The 20,397-nt window shown below is 47.1% G+C and overlaps 1 protein-coding gene across 1 annotated transcript in view; it reads right to left on the bottom strand.

The window, feature by feature from the left end:
* Positions 1 to 20,397, bottom strand: part of LOC119381606 (uncharacterized) — a 417,646-nt gene that overhangs the window by 213,069 nt on the left and 184,180 nt on the right. The window contains exon 3 of the mRNA XM_049419611.1: positions 19,805 to 20,015. Within this exon, the coding sequence (XP_049275568.1) occupies positions 19,805 to 20,015 (211 nt within the window). The remainder of the gene's footprint in view (positions 1 to 19,804; positions 20,016 to 20,397) is intronic.

The raw sequence follows: 20,397 nt of genomic DNA, 5'->3' as shown, positions 1-20,397 counted from the left end.
TTCCACAAGCGATCCGAGAATCCAAACAATTTGTATCGCCGGTGTCTACGAAGTATGAGCGCTTAACATTTTTGAGTATCGTTAATAAAATCTTATTCATGCGTCATTTGCGTCTTTTTTATGATTTGAAACAATGTTTACGCGATGTTTCCCGCTCTTCTATTATTACAACGATAATGAAGCAATCGAAAAGTTTTTTCATTGTTTATTCTTGCATGACCCTCAGTGGCGTTAACGCATTATTTCGGAGGAAAAATCATTAACACATTTAAATCTTTGCGAGACAACCTGTATGCAGGTAGTGAATTCCAAGCTACGATAATATTTAAAGTGTTTTCCAGCCGACGTGGTGCCTCAGCGGTCGCATTTCGATGGAGGCGAAATGCTAGAGGCTCGTTCCGTGCAATGTGAGTGCACGAAATTATCCGGAGCCCTCCACTACGTCATCTCTCATAGCCCGAGTCGCTTTGGGACAAACCTCATGAACCAACCGAAGTGAATTTCAAACTGCGAAATTCTATTCGGTCATGTGTGTATGACAATGATAACATTCTGAAAGTGCATAGTACATAAACATAAATGGCATGATACTGAATTTGCGAGTTGTGCTTGTGTGTGGGCATGACGCTACACATTGCAAATGATGACAACAGCTGCTCAAAACTAAGCCCGAGACTGCACTATGGCGTGGTTTATTAGCCCATCGTGGGATTGGAACAGAAAAACTGTAGAATTAATTTTTTATAAATAGTAAATAAATGAATTATCTCTATGAGTTTACGCGTCAAAAACCAAAAACCATGATGCCCTTATCAGGCAGGACTTAGTAGGAGACTTCGAATTAATTTAGGTTCCCTCCTGGCTGACCAGCTCTGGGCCGTCCAGCAGGCTCGCGGAGCGGCCGGCAGGCTTGGCCTGACGGTCCCGACGTGGGAGTCGCCCGCTGCGCACTGACGCGCGCCTTGCAGGACCTCAATAAAGTTTTGCAACCAACCAACCAACCAACCAACCAACCAACCTTGGGGTTCTTTAACATAAACTTAATCTAGGTTAGAGTGTACTATCTAGGTGAACGGGCATTCCCACATTTCGCCCCTATCGAATAGCGGCCGCCATGGCCTAGAGTCTAAACCGCGCCCTCGAGCTCAAAAGTGTGACACCGTCTGAGCTCGAGGGCTCAGATACCCCCTGCAAAGATGCCCCCTGCAATGATAACCCATTGCAGGAGGTAACTTTATTTTTGTTTTATATAATTTAATAAAATATTAGAATTGCATGCATCTCCTTTCGCTCTATGAGGAACTAGCTAATTGTGTTGTCAATTAGGCACCCATTCCGAATTTTCCCTAAAAAATCTATACAGTCATTGAGAAAAAAATTTCGCGCCACATTTCGCCCCACCTTGCACACTATAATAGCCAATATATGTATTGGGCATGGGCGACAACATAATACTTTTTTTACTTTTCCTTTTACAACACTGATGTCGATCCATTCGCAAATCTATTGTGGCACACCGTATCATTCAGCACTACTGGTTGAGTTTATTTAAGCACTATATTATGTTCGCTTTCATATAATAAATAATTAGAAAATTAGAAAAAAAGAGAAAGAAATGGTCTCGGTGACGGCCAAGGCTGCATGGGGCGAAGACGATGAAGACGACGGGTCACCTGAGGCACGAGGCGCGGGCCCACGCTGCGCGCGTTCGAAGGCGTCTGGAGAGCCAATCAGGAAACGCGTCGTCAGCACTGTCTGCCCCGAAGAAGCCAGGATGCAACAGGAGTGCATAGCTGTCATTCCATCCGTTTCCCGAAGAAGCCTGTTCGTAGCGGGAATGGTGGCAGAGAAGGTGGACCACCAAATGGCGAGTAGGACCGCGGCGGAGCAGACCGATGACGCGGCGGGAGCGCGACTTCAACTGGCGGAGCAAGGCTTGGCAGGGCGAGGCTACTCGTTTTCCTGCAAGGCAGCCACCACACTGCAAGCTATCCGTGACAACATCCAGGGCAACATCGGAGGAGCCAATGAGACGTGGACGTCTCACGCAAGAAACCCTTGTGCAGAAGGTGAGCCCCGTTATCGATCTTATTAACGTGAATCGCTCACATATGACGCAACTGTGTCAACTTGTGAATAAGTGGACCTTAAGAAAGCAGCCATCCGCTGCGATGTTTGAGGCGCAGATAAATAATGTTTATCCAAGCTTGCTCCACACTTCCGCTTTGGTCCGCAGCGCGCAATTTTACATTTGTGGTATCTTCCTTTCACAAAACTGTTCGTCTCCATCGCTTTAGCATCCATTCTGGTGACGTTGGTGATCAATAAATATACCTTGTTAACACCATGCAGGAACTCGTACAAGGCTCCGCTATTCCTTCTCCGACAAATGGCTTGCTCCTGTCTCCTACCAAGTGTTGCCTTGCATCTACGTCGAGCCTACAAGAGCCACAGCAGCCGCAATGCGCAAGAGGAAGACTCAAAAGGAGGAAGTGCTTCCAGTGAACTTACTCTCACTGACTGGGCAAGCAGTGTTCAAGACTGGGATCCACTTCTTTGACTAGGGAATTCAACGCTGCACCGAACGGCCTTCCAAATAGGCTCCATTTTCGGCTGTTCACCAGCGACCATACGTTCTGAACGACTTGCATTGCCAGTGTATAGGAACTATTAGGAATTCACGCTTTCGAATATTGTTAATAAAATCCTATTTAAGCGCCTTTTCCGTCCTATGATATTAAAGCGTCAATAAAACTTCGGTTGGGGCTTGTTGTTACATAATTTAAGGTGAAGACTTCAGCGAAAACTAGAACGTGCTAGAAATAAGAGATGAGACAGCGCCAATGCGCAACCTTCAAAAGGTTGTGAAGCAGTGTTCACATGAAGTTTCCTGTTTCTATATTTTAATGATAGGACGTTGTAGCACTGTGCGGTATTCGGTGGTTCTGTTGACAACGGTCCCCTCGTGCTGTGTTTAAAGCGGGCCAAACTTTTCTTGCTGTTAGTCAGCTGCGATTACGAGTAGCAACAGAAATACAACAAACGCAAAGAAAATTCGATGATTTCACTCTAAGCAGTGTTTTAAAATGTCCGGAATTCCTTGTATAAATAGCGATGGTGTTATGTGAGATAGTTGCTCTAAACTGCTCCGTCAAAAATTCACCGACGATTACGAAACTGCCTAGTGAGAATTCTGAGCACAGCTTCGTGCTGGGACAACTGTGTTTGAAGTTTTGGCTTTCCTCAAGGTATCGACTACGTCATAAATTATAATTTTTGTGAAGTAGGACAGCACACACAGCACGCCATCATTAACCTTTCTGCAGATAAGCGAGGTACCCGCTACACATCTGTAAGGTATTATGTGCACTCTGTTGATGCTGCATGTTGCTGATGACGATGAAGAATTGTGGCTAAGCACTTTGCAGCGGGTGGGAAGCATTAAACCACACACTCGTTGCACAATAAGCATTTTGTGATGACTGGTTGTTATTTTGCTCTTCTGCCGCACTATATTACATAGGTTAACGCGATTCCTTGCCCGACGTGACGCCTCTGCCGGGTCTTTTTGCCGATGAGTTCAAAGCACCTGCGTGGCTCTGTAGTAGACTACTCGGCTGCCACGCAGACGGCCCGGGTTCAAGTCCCGTTAGATGCTGGGTATTTTTTTCTAATTATTTTTTCATGTCTATCGGTTACTTTTTCATATCTATCGGTTACGCCACTGACGGCGACGGCGACGCCGCTCAACGCAGGAACGGGCGCGTAAGAGCTGCGCTCTAAAACGCTTGATTACCGGAAGTTTTACTGCGCGATATGTCACTGAAGACTCGCGCAATTGGACCATCAGCGTTATTTGCACCGGTCCCTGAAATTTATCACAAAGATGCGACATGCGTTATAATATATGTAATAATATGTGTAAGAATTCGCGAGCTACTTTCCTCGGAAAACAGTGCGTCCAGATAACGCGCTAAGGTTCATGTGAATACACGGGGTATTGGTATTTTATGACAATGCCGGGCTATTGCAGAAAAAAATAAACAGTACATTTGCAGGAGCAGGTAACCTCGCCGCACAGTTGGCGCATAAAGGAAGCAGGACAGCACAGAGTGGGCGTAATAAATAACCATATCATACTACTGGCGCAACTACTAACTGCATGATAGAGTAGGCACAATAAGCGACCATGCCACAAAGTTGGCAAAGAATGAACACACGACAGTACAGTCGCCGCACCAAGTAACTATACTATACAGTCGGCGCTACAAGTTACCATGCCATACAGTCGGCGCAGAACGAAAGCTGCCGCAACAATTAACCAAGCCATACATGCTGGTGCTGCTTATTTATGATTATAGAGAGGACGAAACGATGAAAGGTGTTGGCCGGTGTTGGATAATGTTTTCTAGTGTGCCCTGTCTTATTTAAATAATATGCACCTTGTGGAAATAAATTTAGCTTGAACTGCAAATTATGCAAAATACCACTGTCCGTCCATTTTACGCAAGGACAGTGGTAAATTTTGCTTTTTATTCCCAGGTTGTCACCGACTACAGGTTCATGGTCGACTCAAAGTAAGACGTAAACAGCAAGCCACTAATCTGTGTCTGCTAAAAGCGTGACAGCTTGCTTTTGACACTTGGCTCTCTTTTTTATTTTATTTTTTTAGATTTAAAGTGTAGAAGCTTATTGCTCTACAGAAAAACATAAGCTTTATTTGTACTTTAGGAAAACACTGGAATGACGGACTTAGAGTTTTCTACTAGAATCAGTGCGCTGACTTTTTTTACGGGAAATGTAGCCAATTTTTTCATATTGATATGTACTTCTGTAATTACTACCTCGAGTAGCAATAAGGTGCACGTCTCTGCCGTAAAAGTGCTCCACAGGAAAATGCCTAATTTTCGCATATCCCCTGCTTTTAATGTTTCCCTCTACAGCTGAGTGAAAAGTTCGTTCCTGCCTGCGCCTGTGTGCATGTTGTGAACGTTTTGCTTCTCTCCTATTACTACTTATGTAGTCCCCTTTCGTTTAACAATACCGATGAGCGCGGTTGGACCTCCCTGCCTTATTCCGTAGCACCTTTATCTATCTATCTATCTATCTATCTATCTATCTATCTATCTATCTATCTATCTATCTATCTATCTATCTATCTATCTATCTATCTATCTATCTATCTATCTATCTATCTATCTATCTATCTATCTATCTATCTATCTATCTATCTATCTATCCATCTATCTATCTATCTATCTATCTATCTATCTATCTATCTATCTATCTATCTATCTATCTATCTATCTATCTATCTATCTATCTATCTATCTTCTGGCATCCCACGTCTAAAATGAGGTGTCCCAATTTCGGAAGTGCAGCCTCATAACCATACATCTCATAGCCATACATAGGTCCTGCACGGTGAAGTAAATTGCGTCATTAAAGGCAGAACAAAAAACACGGACACAGGAAAGGAGCACACGTACACAGCGTTACGTGCTACTTTTCTGTGTGCTACTTTTCTGTGTCCGTGTTTTTTGCGCTGCCTTTAATGATGTTATCGTACCAAGTCGCCCAGCAAGACACCCTTCTGAACTAAATTGGTGTCGTTGCGCTGAAAATACTTGCATGATCACTATTTTGAAGTTTCAGCATTGCCGGACAGGCAATTTTGTCGCACGCACACCACGCCGCGTGTAGTATACACCTCAAGAACGAAGGGGCACATTGCTATGACCGATGGTATTCGGCAATAGCTCCATGAATAACGCTACTAAGATTCGCTTAAAATAGCCTGACATATGAGCTCGGCCATTCAATTATTTTGCCCTATTCCACATCTTACTTGTCTCTATTGCTTTTCAACCACGTCAGCGCTCGAACGTATTCCTATAGTCTTGATGAACGGCCTCCCAAGAAACGAAGCCAATGAGAGAACAGGCGCACGTCCCTTCTGCAGCCGTCGATAATCAACATAAACGTCAACTCGAAAAAATAATTCGCACTTGTAGCCTGCTGCGTGAAAGAAAGAATGCACCAGTAGAATTTCATAGATTGCTGCAGTTACTCAATTATTAAATGGGACTCGCTCGCAGAGCGTGAGGCGGCTCGCCGTAGTTTATCCTTTAATTTCGCTCGATTACCACGTGAGGCTCGGTGAATGTGGCAACCTTGCCAATGGAGGGGCGTGGATCCGGTGTCCCAGGAGAGGTGGGGCGCGGTCGAAGACCAGTCACGAACACACATATAAGTGCCTGCAATCATCGCATGCGTCTCGCGTCCCGCTGCATCAGCACGCCGGCCGATACAGACACTATAAGATCGTTCGCAAAGTGTAGGTGGCCTTGCACCATGAACGAGCACCAGCGAAGACAGCTCGAAATGTTCCAAGCCAAGGTCTGATACGGGCAAACAAGGCGACAGCAAACAGCTTTCCTCGGCAATGATGACATATGTGGTAGTGAGTGGTAGTGAGATGACATATGTGCTGGCGCACGAGGCGGTGTTGACACGCGAGGCCTTTGACACAGACGTCACTGACTTATGGACCTCGTGTTGGCGTGTAGAGCTTGCAATGCCTGAAATGCAGCTTATACGTCATGGGGCTCTCGGTAAATACTACATGGCGTGTTGGTGCGCTGCGAAACTCCTCTGTCATTGGATGATTCAGGTCGGCATTGCGAAGGTTGCGTGCACTATATACTTGAATGCTGTTCTATTTACTTCCACTAGTTCATTTCTGCGGCTATCGTATACATGGACACCTTCAGTGCGAAGTACATTATTTTGTTTGATTGTGAAAACACGGGAATGACATTACTCAATCAAAAAAGAAAAAAAAAACTGAGGTTGTGTTACTGTCCGTGAAATCAAGGAGAAAGAAAGTACTCCAATTCGATGCGCATTATGTTGACTGCCAGAAGGTAAAACTGCGGAAAAATTTACCATTTGTTCAGGTGATATGTAAAACGACGTCGAGGACAAGTTAGGTAATGAGGAGTACAGTTTCGCTGAGTCAGCTTTTCATAAATGCCATTGCTTAATGGTGATGTTTGAAAATCAGCTTAATGAACAACGAGCTGCTGCTTCTATAAATGGCCGGCTTCGTCAGAAAAGCTTTATCAAGGACCTAGAGCGATATCTGCAGCGACTTCTAGCAAAACCTCACGTAAGTTGCCCCTTCCTTCCCGTGCACTATCTGACACTGGACGACAGTCGGCGTGTATAGTTAAATTTGCGCTGGAATCTCAGCTTAGATCGCCCATTAGGCGTACAACAAAATTAAAGTTAAATACGAGACCAGAACCACTGCCTGATTATGGCGCACACCGTAGTAGAGAACGTCAAGTTAATTTGGACCACCTGGGGATCTTAAATGCGTTCCCAATGCACACTTTACACGGAAAGTTTTGCAACTCATCCAGTTCATCATCATCGTTATGTGGCCGCCAAGGCGGGGACTACAACCCGCAACGTCATGGTGAGGAACGCCGCGCCATGGCCCCTAAGCTACCATAGCGGATACGGCGTGCAAGTACGACGTCAGAAAAGTTTGACGTCACAGCTTGGTAGAAGCTATGCCATCGCACTAAGAGCTTCGCTGAATGTTCTACAGCGATCCTACAAGGTCGAACAATCCGGTGCCGGCTATTTTTAGCTTATCTTCATGCTTGTAGGGGTGTTTCACTGCTACCTTAGGTGGCGCCTCTCAACCTTGTCAATAGAGAAGACAATTTTGTACTTATCATCATATCATCATCATATTAATCAGGTACTTATCATCATATTGTTTTGAACATATAACTCAGTAGGAAAGGGTGTAGAGAAAGGGCAGGCGACAATATGAAAAAAAAAAGACAGGCGGGCTACCAAATCAGGAAAAACAATGTGTACATTTCTGTGCGTGTGTGATATACAGCCTGACTTGTGAGCACTGGTGGCACATGTACGGAGAAGGGTACCACATACGTGGAAAGAGCTGTCACAAGCCTCGAGCGTAAATTAGTGTGAGAAAACTAAAACGACAGCAGACCTCTATCTGCTGAACAAAAAGCGCCAAGGACCGTCCAGCACATCACTAGAATGTTAATATACTCATCGAGACAGAAATGGAATGTAGACCCGCCGCAGTGGTCTAGTGGTTATGGTGCTCGACTGCTGATCCGCAGGGCGCGGAATCAAATCCCGGCCGCGGCGGCCGTATTTTCGATGGAGGCGAAAATGCTCGAAGCCTGTGTACTTAGAGTTAGGTGCACGTTAAAGAACACTGAATGATCAAAATTTCCGGGACCTTCCACTACGGCGTCTCTGATAATCATACCGTGGTTTTGGGACGTTAAACCCCATCAGTTAATATTATTATTCTTAGAAGTGGAATGTATGTCCACTTACAAGAAGCGCTAATTGGCGCGTTAACTAGTCAGCGGTGGAGATCAGCAAGTAGCGGATTCGAGCCATTGTGGAGGACACGAAAGAAGAAGCGAAAAGTAAGGAAGCGACGATGAAGCAGTCATCACAGGCGTGGGTATACTTCAAAAACACTTGTTCTTGTCCTACAACAAGCATTTGCCACCCCTGTCGTCGTGTTTCCGTTGTTTCATCCTTGTTTTGCGTGAGTCTTTTTAATGTATATGTCTCACAGGCATAGGTTAGTTCACCACAGGCATATTTACTAGAACGAAACCTTAATGAAAAAGAAATCGGGCAGAACAGAAGCTAGACTAGACATGAAAATCTTATTCATTAAACATGCAAAGAAGCCACCGTATCCACAAACCCATGTGTAGAGATGCGCAAACGAGCGAACCCCAAAGGAGAAGCCGAGTACGCAAAGAAGTGACAAGGGATAATAAAACATGACGAGCCATTACGTGAGGTGCAGTGCTGCTAAGCTCGAGGGTGCGGGTTCGATTCCCTGCCACTGCGGCCACATTGCGATCGGGGCGAAATGCAAACAACATTCGTGTGCTTAAGTTTAGGCGCACGCTAAAGAACGCCAGGTTGTCGAAATTAATCCGCAGTCACCTACTACGGCGTGTCTCTTAATCATATCGTGGGTTTGGCGCATGCCCCACCAAGCGGGATAACTGACCGTCGGCGGCGTAGGTGACGTCAACATGAGTGATGCAAAACATCATCATCACGTGATGTCGTCACCATATGACGTCACCATTACGCCACAGATCGCCAGAATTCGTGACATCATCACGACGTCCCTTTGACGTCATCGTGACGTTACACAATGACGTCATCACACGGCATCGTCGCTTGGTCAAAGGTGGGCCGATCACGGAGGCAGTGCAAAACCACGTAAGGTGCAAGGTGCAGAAAGCTTTCGGAAAGGGGTGGGGGAGGCTCAAGACATCGACTGAGAAGAAAAAGAATGAGATGATGGCTTTCGCCTTCGAGTTGTCTTAGGTGAATGCATAAGGGACCCTGCGAGTTTTAACACGAAAGTGTTTTATGCCGGGGTCCACCAAGACTTCAGTGACGTATTTCCGTCACGGAAATGACGTCGAAAAAATGTACACGATCAGATGACAAAGAAAAAAGTTCCGTCAACGGGCATCGAACCCACGACCGCTCGGTCCGCAACAAAAGATGCCGGGCGCGCTATACACTACGCCACGGTCACACACAGAATTTGGAGGCATTACAAACGCGCTTTTTGTATCTACCACTCTCCCGGCCGGCGGGGTGGTGTTGCCCTCTGGGAGCGGCAAAGTAATTCATCATTACTTTGTCCTCCGCGATTAGTACCTGCAACGCGTTACACGTTCGTCCCATTCGGCGCGTTTTCAATAGAAGTGCAATTTTGTCAATGCCTTAACACATCGCGAGGTGGCGACCTTAACGCAAGCGTCCTAAAAGCGTCGCCCTCGCTCATAGCTCTGCGATGCGCGCCTGCCTCACCTGGCAGTAACACCGCGTTCCCCGCTCACGCGCTCGCCCTTAGAAAAATCGCGGCCGGGCTACTGGGGCGGCACGACGCGCCTTGCGTTTCCCTCTAATCCGGCCGTGGTGTTCAATCACATTTTAACATGCCGCACGATGGCGACTAAGTTCTGCGTCTAGTATGCGACGCTTTTCTGGCAATCACAACTCGTTCTCTGATTACGCTTTCACCGTTAACTACTACAGCTACCACAAGGGTTTGTTTAATCATTGAACATGCACGTTAGTCGTCGGCATGGAGATGCACCACCAAGCATCAAAGTGGGTGCATCTACGTTAAATGGTGCTATAGCTTCCAGACATCAATATACATTGTGCAAACTCTCTTATATCAACGTGCAGTAAACATTCAGTTACTTCTATAAGGGCACGTTTTACTTTCGTGTTATTGCGATTCCTATGACGGAGGGATCAACCATATTTTTTTATCATCTTAAAGGGGCCCGCCCAACAACACTTTTCCGCAAGGTCAGACAACGCTGCCGATCGGTAGTCGGGGCTCCTGAGGACACGCGAGCCAAACATTATAGCGCAGCACCGAGGCCTGGAATTTACAAATAATTCTCAAAGTCAACTAGAAATCGTTCCCTCTTCTCTCTACAAATGATGCCATAAACCCAAATGACCGCGCCATAAATCCGAAATCCATGGCCGTTGCCGTTGGCTGATTTGAGCATCGTGAGCTGCATAGTTACCGTGGCCGCCGCCGGATGTCGCCACGAGTCCGCGCGTGCGCAAGCGATACCACTGAAAGTAAATGTAAGCCGCGCGTTCGCAGAAAAAATGGAAAGCAAGTGCTCAAAGTCATGACGCGCGCTGGCAAAGAAACTCATCTTCTTGCCCCCTTGTCCTCCCCCTTTCTGCGTAGCTTTTAGCGCGCTCGCTGGTACGAAAAGAGAGAGAAAGCGCATAAAGCGTGTGGAAAACCCCTGTAACTCCGGTCGTACTTGACGGATTGTAAAAATTCTTGTGGCAGTTGATTCGTGAGGTAATAAACTATTTTAATGAAGCCATTAGACGATTACTTGAAGAAGTGTTGCAATGCCCCTTTAAGGTATAACACTTCCTTTTCTGTGAGTGCCTCATCTGATGCGCTTATACATTCAACAGCAGCTTCTGAAATGCAGGATGTCCGATTATACTTGTCTCTTGCGAGCACGGTGAGCACACGTATGTTATCATAATGCGGGGAGCAATCACATTTTCGTCAGTAGCCAGCCAAATGGCTAGCTACGGCTACGGCGCTTACAGCTTTCCGTTGCTTTCTAAGACGGTCATTCAGGCATCTCCCTGTTTACTCCATGTAGTATTTTCCACATGAGAGTTCAATCTCGTAGACAGCCACAACGTTGCAGTTGACAAAGCGGCCGGTGGCATGCTTTTGCTTTTTTTTGTTCAGGCTTCATTTTCTTTTTTTTGCGTTGTTTACTAAACGGCAAATCCCTGTTCGCTGTCTGAAAAAGGCGGCGAGCAACTGCGGGGTTCGTGTGGTTTAGCAACGTAAAAGCTTTCAACGATGTCTGCGCCGGCATATGTGCACAGCGTGTCTGGTATTTCCAATTGCATTTTCTCGTATACAGACGACCAGAAAAATCACGTTTATTTGATGTGAGACAGACCGCCTCTCGGGACCACGCTAACGAACAAGCTGAATAACTTCGTCGTACCATCACAGTAAGCGTGGTTCCTGCGCGTGCGAAAAGCGGCTTGCCAACATAGCACTGTCGCCCTAGATGGTGGACCTTCGCGCAACTCTGGCCCCCAGTGGGTGCCATATACAGGGACACTATAGTTCCAGGCACCACTGTCGGCGTAGCGGATGCGGGGAGCACGGAAGCACTTCGCTGTATTTGCTTCTAGCCGAAAAGCAAGTGATCGAGCGCGCGAACAGTGGCGGCAAGAGATTTCCACTCCAGCTGCTGACTCGGCTTCTAGGATCGAATGTTTCGGGTCTTCCGCGCCGCTACAGGTGGGCGAGTACTCCGAGTTTGATCGTGTTTTGATAGTAGCGCTTGCTTCAAGAACCTTGGCGCTAGTGATGTTAAGTGCAAGGTTTTGCATATGTACTCTGCGCGTGCTCCCTGAACGAGCATTAGGCGTTGCATGCCTTCAAGGCGTTGTTGGCCGTGAGCCGTGTTCTGCTTATCGTTCGCAGAGAGTAGCACAAGTTCATTGCGTTACTTCCCTTTACAGTGGAGCTGTTATACGGTAGTTTCCAGCGGATAGCTCGGTGCGTACACCGAGTGCGTAGACCAAGAGCGACAGTGGTCTTGCCGGTGCGGTGGCGCGCCTGTCGCGGCTCCTGCCCGATGGGTTTCTTGAAGGGCCAGTTGGTACATGATGCTGAGGGGAACAGCGCAAAAAACGGGACGGAGAAAGATTGAGCACACGACACAAGCGCTGACGAACAACTGTGTGTAAATTTATTACACCTGTAAATATATAGCTGAAAACAGAAAACAAGAACCATCACGTGGACATCAGAGTGAAAGGCAAAAACGAATCTGTCACGAGTCAAAAAGTACAAGTTAACTGCTCAAAAACATTATCTCTTTTTCCAGGAGGGCGAGTGAAGGCTCACTAACGCTCATGTCCCCTTTCGTCTTGATACGAAAAGCCTCGTTAATTTCGCGCTCTGTCTTGTTACGATATCTCGAGAGTATCTTGCATTCATGAAAGAGCGGGGCGCAGCCGCACAAGGAGCAATGGGCTGCCAAGGTGCTGCTCGTTGAAGTCCTGAGGTTATTTGCGTGCTCTCTCAGGCGGTCGTTCAAACAGCGACCAGTTTGTCCAGTATAGGACAGACAACAGGACAATGGAATGTCGTACACTACGATGCTCACACACTCGACGTACTGCGTCCTGTGTTTGTTGACACACGCATGCTCCTTAGTATTGTCAACGTTCACTTTCTTGCAAAGGCGGCCGAGTTTACGAGGAGCCGAGAAAACGAGTTTCACGCCTGCCTTGCCAACAATCTTCTTGAGCGCATGGCTCACACCGTGTACGCAAGGGATGACAGAAATTTTCTGTCTCTCCTCTACTGAGCGAGCTTTCAAAACGTGGTACCAGGACACGCCCAACACAGGAGAGACAGAAAATGCCATATCGGCCTCAGATAGGAAGTGACAAGGGGTGTAGGGTTCTGACGGGCCTGGGGCCGCAGGTCGCCAACCCCTGCCTTAGACAATTTCCAAAGAAGATATTGAGCCCGTCTGCTCAGCTGGTCACCCATCTTCACCGAGTGGAATGGTCTCTAGTATTGTTTCTTTTGTTGTTGTTTTAGTTTGGGTTAAGTACGGTCCATGTTAACCGAAACAATGACAGCACACGCGCTTTCTCCCGTTTCTTCGCTCTATGTACTGATGTGTGAAGCTCGCAGCAAGGGGGCGCGAATTCGTCATGTGACGGGGGGATCATGAGAATGCGTGAGCTTGAAGCAGACATACCTGTGGGATGGGCATAGTCGTTTTGGTAACTAGCGCAGAATTCATCCTCAAGCATACCTTCGACTTTTGTTAACTATCCGCGGTGGTCTCGTGGTTATGGTGTTCGACTACTGAACCGAAGGTCGCGGGATCGAATCCCGGCCGCGGCGGCCGCATTTCGATGGAGGCGAAATGCTAGAGGCCCGTGTGCTTAGATTTAGGTGCACGTTAAAGAACACTGAATGATCAAAATTTCCGGGACCTTCCACTACGGCGTCTCTGATAATCATACCGTGGTTTTGGGACGTTAAACCCCGACAAATATCATATCATTACTTTCGTTAACTGATTTTGTAAACTTGTTGTGATACATTTTTCGCACTAACAGAAGTGGACTCCACGGATATAGTTGTTTATAGGTATACACTGAAACATGTGGGTTTTAGTTGGAGGAATAAAGGCAAACTAACCACGTATTTCCAAAAATAGACACATGCTTTTATACTTAGCTAGCAGGCCACCATGTAAGATGAATTGAAGAGAGTTTGAAATCCATTCATCCTGTTAGAAGTTTAATTGAGCACATGTTCACTGTATAAGAGTGCGAGAGTGAGAGTGAGAAGCAAGGACAGGCAGGGGAGAGGCACGTCCGGTTTGCAACCCTGCGATGGAGCAAGGGATAAAAGGGCGATAACACAAGAACAGAGAGAGATGGACAGAATCACGCGCACGCGTTGGGGGAGCACATCGAAAAGATTGTATAAATGTTAAGCAGCCTATATAGGACCACTTTTCGTAGTGACCGTCATGGGCATTGCTTGTTTTACGGTTTTCTATGTGACAGCTGAAATTATAGTACACTGCAGTGTAATTCGCGGGTTCGAAAGATTCGGCTCGCAGTTCCTGTTCACGTCGTTCACGAGAACCTGTGGGATCGACCATTATTGTATACACCAAATTCAAAGACAATATCAGCGGGGGGGGGGGGGGGGGATGTCAATCTTTCAGCCTGATATCATAGAAACAGACTGGAACGTGGGACAAACAGTCGCCTGCGATTTACGGCGGATATCAAGAATAATTTCAAAGCTGCAGCAATTCAGCATTCGCGCACGTGAGCACTATCGGTGACGTAGAATGCATTAAAGAATGCATTTACGGGCACTGAATGAACTTATCTCAGAGTCTCAGTACTTAATGTGTTCTGCCTGTGGGGTCAGCAAGTACCATTTCTTGCGTGTACGGTAGTGATCTTTGAACGGGCGCTCTTCACCTACGCAGCACAGCTAAAATTCTGCCACGTGACTCCTACCAACTGGTGGTAATCCTATTTTTTTTCATATAAATGTGCTGCTGCTTCCTGTGGGCCAGTTATCAAACAGCTGTTTAGCGCTGGAGAGTAAGTAATATCCGGCTCCGTTTTGCCATTCCGTAAGGCAACAGATCGCCCTGCTTGGAAAGCCATCGCTCCAGGGTAGAGCATTGATTTTTATAGTAACAACCTTGGAGATGTACACATTTCCAATTATCTGTTTCGCTTGTTATCACGGTACTTTCTTGAAATTGCGCTGCCACGTCATTCGCTTTCGACAACACGCGCTTCACTGCCATCTATGAATAACGCCAACTAGATTTCTCAGTCTCCTTCATGCCAAGTTACGCGCGTCTGTGACGACGTTTTCTCCACTATTTCACCCATAATTCATTTCGACATCGCCCAAATGGGTGAAATGGGATTTCGCCCATTTTTCACTTTGATATCGCTCCGGGATAATAGGCGAATTTCGCTATGCGGCAATCGACAAAATAAAGAAAGAATACGCCCGCTCGGAGTGAATCAGCGCAATGATCGTGCTGCCCATACGCGAAGCGGCATCGATTGTACGTTCGAGAATTTTGCACTAACACACAGCACGGTCTTTGCGCCCGTTTCGTTCCGATAAAAGGCGGCCAGCTATCAGAAAGAGTGCCTACGTAAGGAAAAAAGAAAGAAAGATAGATAGAGAAGGGAGAGCGTGTGCTACGCACTATGCCACGGGTGGACCGACGACAAATTGCTCCAATATTAATATAATCTGAGAAAAGAAAAAGATGGCGGGCGACTCATCTCGCACCGACGCGGACTTTTGTCTGCATCCGCATGTCACATTCGGCGACTCTCGTGGCAAATAGATTCTACGTGCGCGTTTTCCTTCTTTTATTGTCGCGCACTTCTCTATGCTTCGTTATATATAGAACGCGTGTGTATGGAGTGGAATGGCGAGGAGCGGAAGAACGTGAGCCCGAAGTGAAATATTCAGGGCTCCTTGTCTCTAGCGCCATTCATAATGCAGGCCTTAATTTCCCCCGTGTCGCCTGTCGCGGACCACCAGGGGCCAGAGGACTCGCACGGCCATACGCGCGCCACTCCGGCTCCGGTGGCCAGTCGAGTGTAAGAGATAGAGCCTGCAAACGTTTCCCGCACGAACGCACGAAAGACAAAGCACGAAGCCTGAAAGCACTAGGCACCAGCTGGCTATACTATATCACTTTTCTCATGACACAGCACTTTCGTACTGCGCGTAAATAGTCTAGTATGGACGGTCGCCCGAGTCTGTTTGGTCAACCATCGTGCGAGCATGGAACTCAAGAGGGAGAAAGAGAGAAAGGCAAAGGAAAGGTAGGGAGGTTAACCAGGTTGTAAGTGGTTTGCTACCCTACACGGGGGGAGGGCAGAAAAAGAATAGAGAAAGCAAGGATGATTCTCAAGAGTTAGCCAAAAAAAAACAAGAAAAGAACTCGCAACCAATGCGGATGAGCGCCTATCAAGCAGAGAACAATTTTTCCTACAAAATGCATCCTTTAGCCTAAACAAGTTTACTTCCTTTTGCTGAAACGCTCTCGGCAAGACAGACCGTGCTCTTCGGACATGAATTCTCTTCCGGCTTCGCTTTTACAGCACATATTTTGCCGCAAGTTAACACACGCACAAGGGGAACACACATACACGGCAGCACGGGCCGCTATGTGTGTAACTTCCTTTTGTGTATCGATACCTTCCCATATTGTACAGCTGAAGCGCCCGCGGCTACCATCAAGCACTTATTACGAACACGCCCTGGCCTGAACCACGTACGACGGCGCTACATGAAAACAGTGGGCCTTCATACAACGAGATCATCAGACTATGATTCGTGGCTTTATGGGCCCCACCATAGAGTAGTGTTAATATATATCGCGGAAACTTGCCGCAATTTTATATTTAATTGTCTATGCCGTTGGGCGAACTTTCGAAACTAAAAAGAAAAATCTGTTAACTTGCGGCGAAACATGTCCAGTAGCGAACAGCAACTAGGCCGAAATGCAGTTCGCTCTTCGAATGAGTTTGTTGGTGCTGGCGCAGAAAAAAAAATTACCCTGGAATCTCACGAAAGAAACCTATTCAGGAATTTCGGTTGCAAGCGGAGGAAATCTGTGTGGATATATCTTGGTTACTGCAGATGTCTTTAAAGCATCCAGAAATGAAATGGGTAGCTTAATCAAAAGATATTGCACGAGTAAAGTAGACGGTGATGATGCTACAAATTCTCATTCGTAGTTAACATTGCCACTAATGCTGGCGCCATGTATACGTGCTCCTATAAGTACAGCACTTAACGCCTTTTCAAAGGCGATGAAGTCAGGCGAAACTCAACAAGCGAAGTGCGTGTATAAATGGCTGCATAAATGTTTCAGTAACATAAAAAAGAAAACAATTTACACGACGACAGCCTTCATTTTTCATCTTTAGACGCTTCACGGAAAGTTGCCTTCATGTGAGTCTACAACGTCGGAAGGTTGCTACCAGTGCTGTTAAGAAAGAAAAAAAAAGAGGAGCCATTCCACTCTGTGTAAGTGGATGACGAGCGAAGCTGTTTAGCACATAAGACAGAGGTGCCACAGAATTTCGAACCATAGGTGATCCCACACCCTGCAACCAAACCCGAGGCGCCAGTCTAGAAAGTTCCTTTTGAATTTAGCGTATGCTCATTTAAGGTTTTCCATTTGAGCAGCATGCTCCTTTTTGCCTCGGCATGCGTCGCATTGCCTGTCTTGTCGCATGCGCTTGGCGTTTCGTGCACGACCTTAATTGGGGCTTCCCGCCCGTGTGTTCCCTTCTTCCTATTTAGTGGACCAGTGGTGAGTAGTGGAGTTTACCCAATTTGTGTGGAACAAACAAACGTCCCGGGGTCGACGGAAATGTCCTACCCACATACAGGTTCCCAGTAAAAAAGCTACAGAAGCCACATTCTGTGCCAGTGCCCACAGTATTGTCTGCATAGACAAGCGCGGCGCGCTGGTGTTCCGCTGTTCACATTTGGTTTAACGCAATAACGTTAGAGAGCTCGTTTCGCAGAGAGGAGAGAGGAATAGATGAAAAGGAAACGCAAGGAGGTTAACCTGGCGCGAGTGACCGGTTTGCTACCCTGCACAGGGGTGGGGAAATAGGGGTAGGAAAGAGGGCAGAGAGAGAAAGAGATAAAATGAAAACGAAAAAAAAAACACGCACACATGCACAAACACGCAAGACGTTCCAGTCAGAGCCGTTCTGAGAGACCGGTTGAACGCAGAAAGCGCAGTAGCGCTTGCACAGCCTTTTTCTGTGACGTTTGTTCCGGTCGATGGCGCAGGATTCTTTCTTCCGACAGAGTGCGGTCGTCCAACTTATCGAGCGCGTTGCAAAGTGACTGTCTCTGTGAACAGTACTGTGGGTAGTCGCACAGAATATGTTGAATTGTTTCATCACTGCCGCAGTGGTCACATGATGCGGTGTCGGCCATTCCTATGCGGCACGCGTACGCGCGCGTAAACGCGACACCCAACCATAACCTGCGCAGGAGGCCAGCGTCACCTCGGCGAAGGCCTGGAGGAATTTAAAGGCTGAGAGTTGGGTCCAGGGAATATAGTCCCGCATGCTTGAAGTGCGGCTCGTTCCATTGCGACGTGTTGCAATGACGAGCAATTTCTGCGAAACGAGCTGCATGGAAGCTCCGCGTGCTCGTTTCGCAGAAATTCCTATGTCGGTGTCGGTGTCGGCGTCGTTGGTTGTGAGCGAAAAATCAGCTTTGTCCATGAGCGAAAATTCGAAAGAAATGCAAATAAATAAATAAATAAACGAATAAATAAATAAATAAATAAATAAATAAATAAATAAATAAATAAATAAATAAATAAATAAATAAAAATTTCAGCTCAAGTGGGAACCGCATCCAGGATTTCTGCGTGTCAAGTAGGTTCTCTACCACAGAGCTACGCCACCACTCCCGAAACTGTTTTAGAAAAAAAAACCTACACAAATGTCATGTAGTGCGAGGAGTCTCCTTAACGCACGTAATACTGCGTGGCAGAAGCGTAGAATCGCACTGGGCGTCAAAACATGTCAATTGCGCAACGAGTGGTTGGTTTAAAGGTTCACCTATTACAAAGAGCACAGGCATAATTAATCATCATTTACAGCAACAGCATCGACGAAGTGTGCAGCTGCGCGGGTGCGAGTGTTGCCCCACGGACGCGTAGTGGGTACTTCGCCAATTAGCGAAAGGAATAATTACACCGTAGTGGGCGTCTTCTCAACTCTACTCGCAGTAGGCATTCTCACAGAGTTTCCTACAATACTTACTAGAGGGAACTCTGGCGCTGCGATCGTGCAGCCACCATGGGAATGATGGGTAGTACACGGATTTGCCTAATCTTCGTGCTTGCGGCTTCGAACGCATTGTGCCTTTGTCTATTGTTGTATTTTGGCTAATAGAATGGTTCATTGTGAATTCCGTGAGCCGATTTGAACTGGTGCGCCTAAAAAGGTCAAAATGGTGAAGTGGAACTGCTGAACATTTGCAGAACTTTGTCTTGCGACAAAGCGGCTGCAGGTTACACGGAGCCAAACGGAGCCGAAGAACGAAGCTTAGACATATCCGTGTACTACCCATCATTCCGACGCTGGCTGAAGCGCCATGCGTTGCAGTTCCCATAGACACTAGCAACAGTTTTTCCTCTAGTGTATTATTAGGAAACTCTACGTACATTCTAAGATAGTCTGAAACAGCCAATGTTACGAGCACAGTCGTTCCTTTCCTTGGGGCACGGTGTCCACCGAGAAGCGAAGCCAGGCTAGTGATTGAGAGGGCGATGCGAATGGTCTCTGATCACGCTATCGCGTCCTACACTTGAAGGCGAAGCTCAAGCGTTCTCCAAGTTGTTCATATCGCTCTTGCCTTGGTGGAAATAAAAAGATGCTAAAGTAGTCCTTGAATGTGTCATGGATGACTATAGTGTCTTTTTATTACCAACCGGGCTACAACCGCTTTAAGAATGCGGACAGCGTAGTGCGTAGACGCCACACTGTTCGCGTTTCTTTCCATCGCGATAGTACATACGGAGGGCTACAACGTGCCGCTTACGTCAGTAGAGTTGACTCGTTGCGGCCGTCCCTGGCGCCGCTCTGAGGCCTCCACCGCAGCAGTGGCTGATCACGTGTCGGGTAGAGCACCGCAAAGCTTCCGTTCAGGCCGCAGCGCTTGCTGTTTTCCGGTAGCTCCACCAGTTCGCCGGGAGGCTGCGCGGCCACGAGCACCGGGTGCGTCTCTAGCTGAGCACCAGACCGAACAGCCACTGCGAGATGAAAGAGCACCGACAATCAATCGCTGCCGCAGGCGAGCAGAGATCCACTCACGCCGCCTGCTACCAACACGAACCAAATGCGTCCAGGGACTAACTGCCGATGGTCCCCTGGGCCTTCATTGGGGCTACAGTGAGTTCTGTTTCCTCTAGCGCCCATCAGACCTCCGAAAACTTGTTGTAGGAGCCAAACCGTATTGCCCTAACTTCGTTCGAGTGAAGCGAGCCGTTGCCAGTACTTTTCTTTGAAATAACGAATGAAACGATGGCGGGGAAGGGGGGGGGGGGGGGGGGCTTGCTCGCGGTTTCGTTGTTGCTCCTCGGGTTACTCCACATAAACGAACTATCTGATTTAAGTCAATACCCGCAAAAAAAG

The sequence above is a fragment of the Rhipicephalus sanguineus genome, chromosome 1 (assembly GCF_013339695.2).
Source record: "Rhipicephalus sanguineus isolate Rsan-2018 chromosome 1, BIME_Rsan_1.4, whole genome shotgun sequence".
Lineage (NCBI taxonomy): Eukaryota > Metazoa > Arthropoda > Arachnida > Ixodida > Ixodidae > Rhipicephalus > Rhipicephalus sanguineus.
This window is presented reverse-complemented; position numbering and strand designations above follow the sequence as displayed.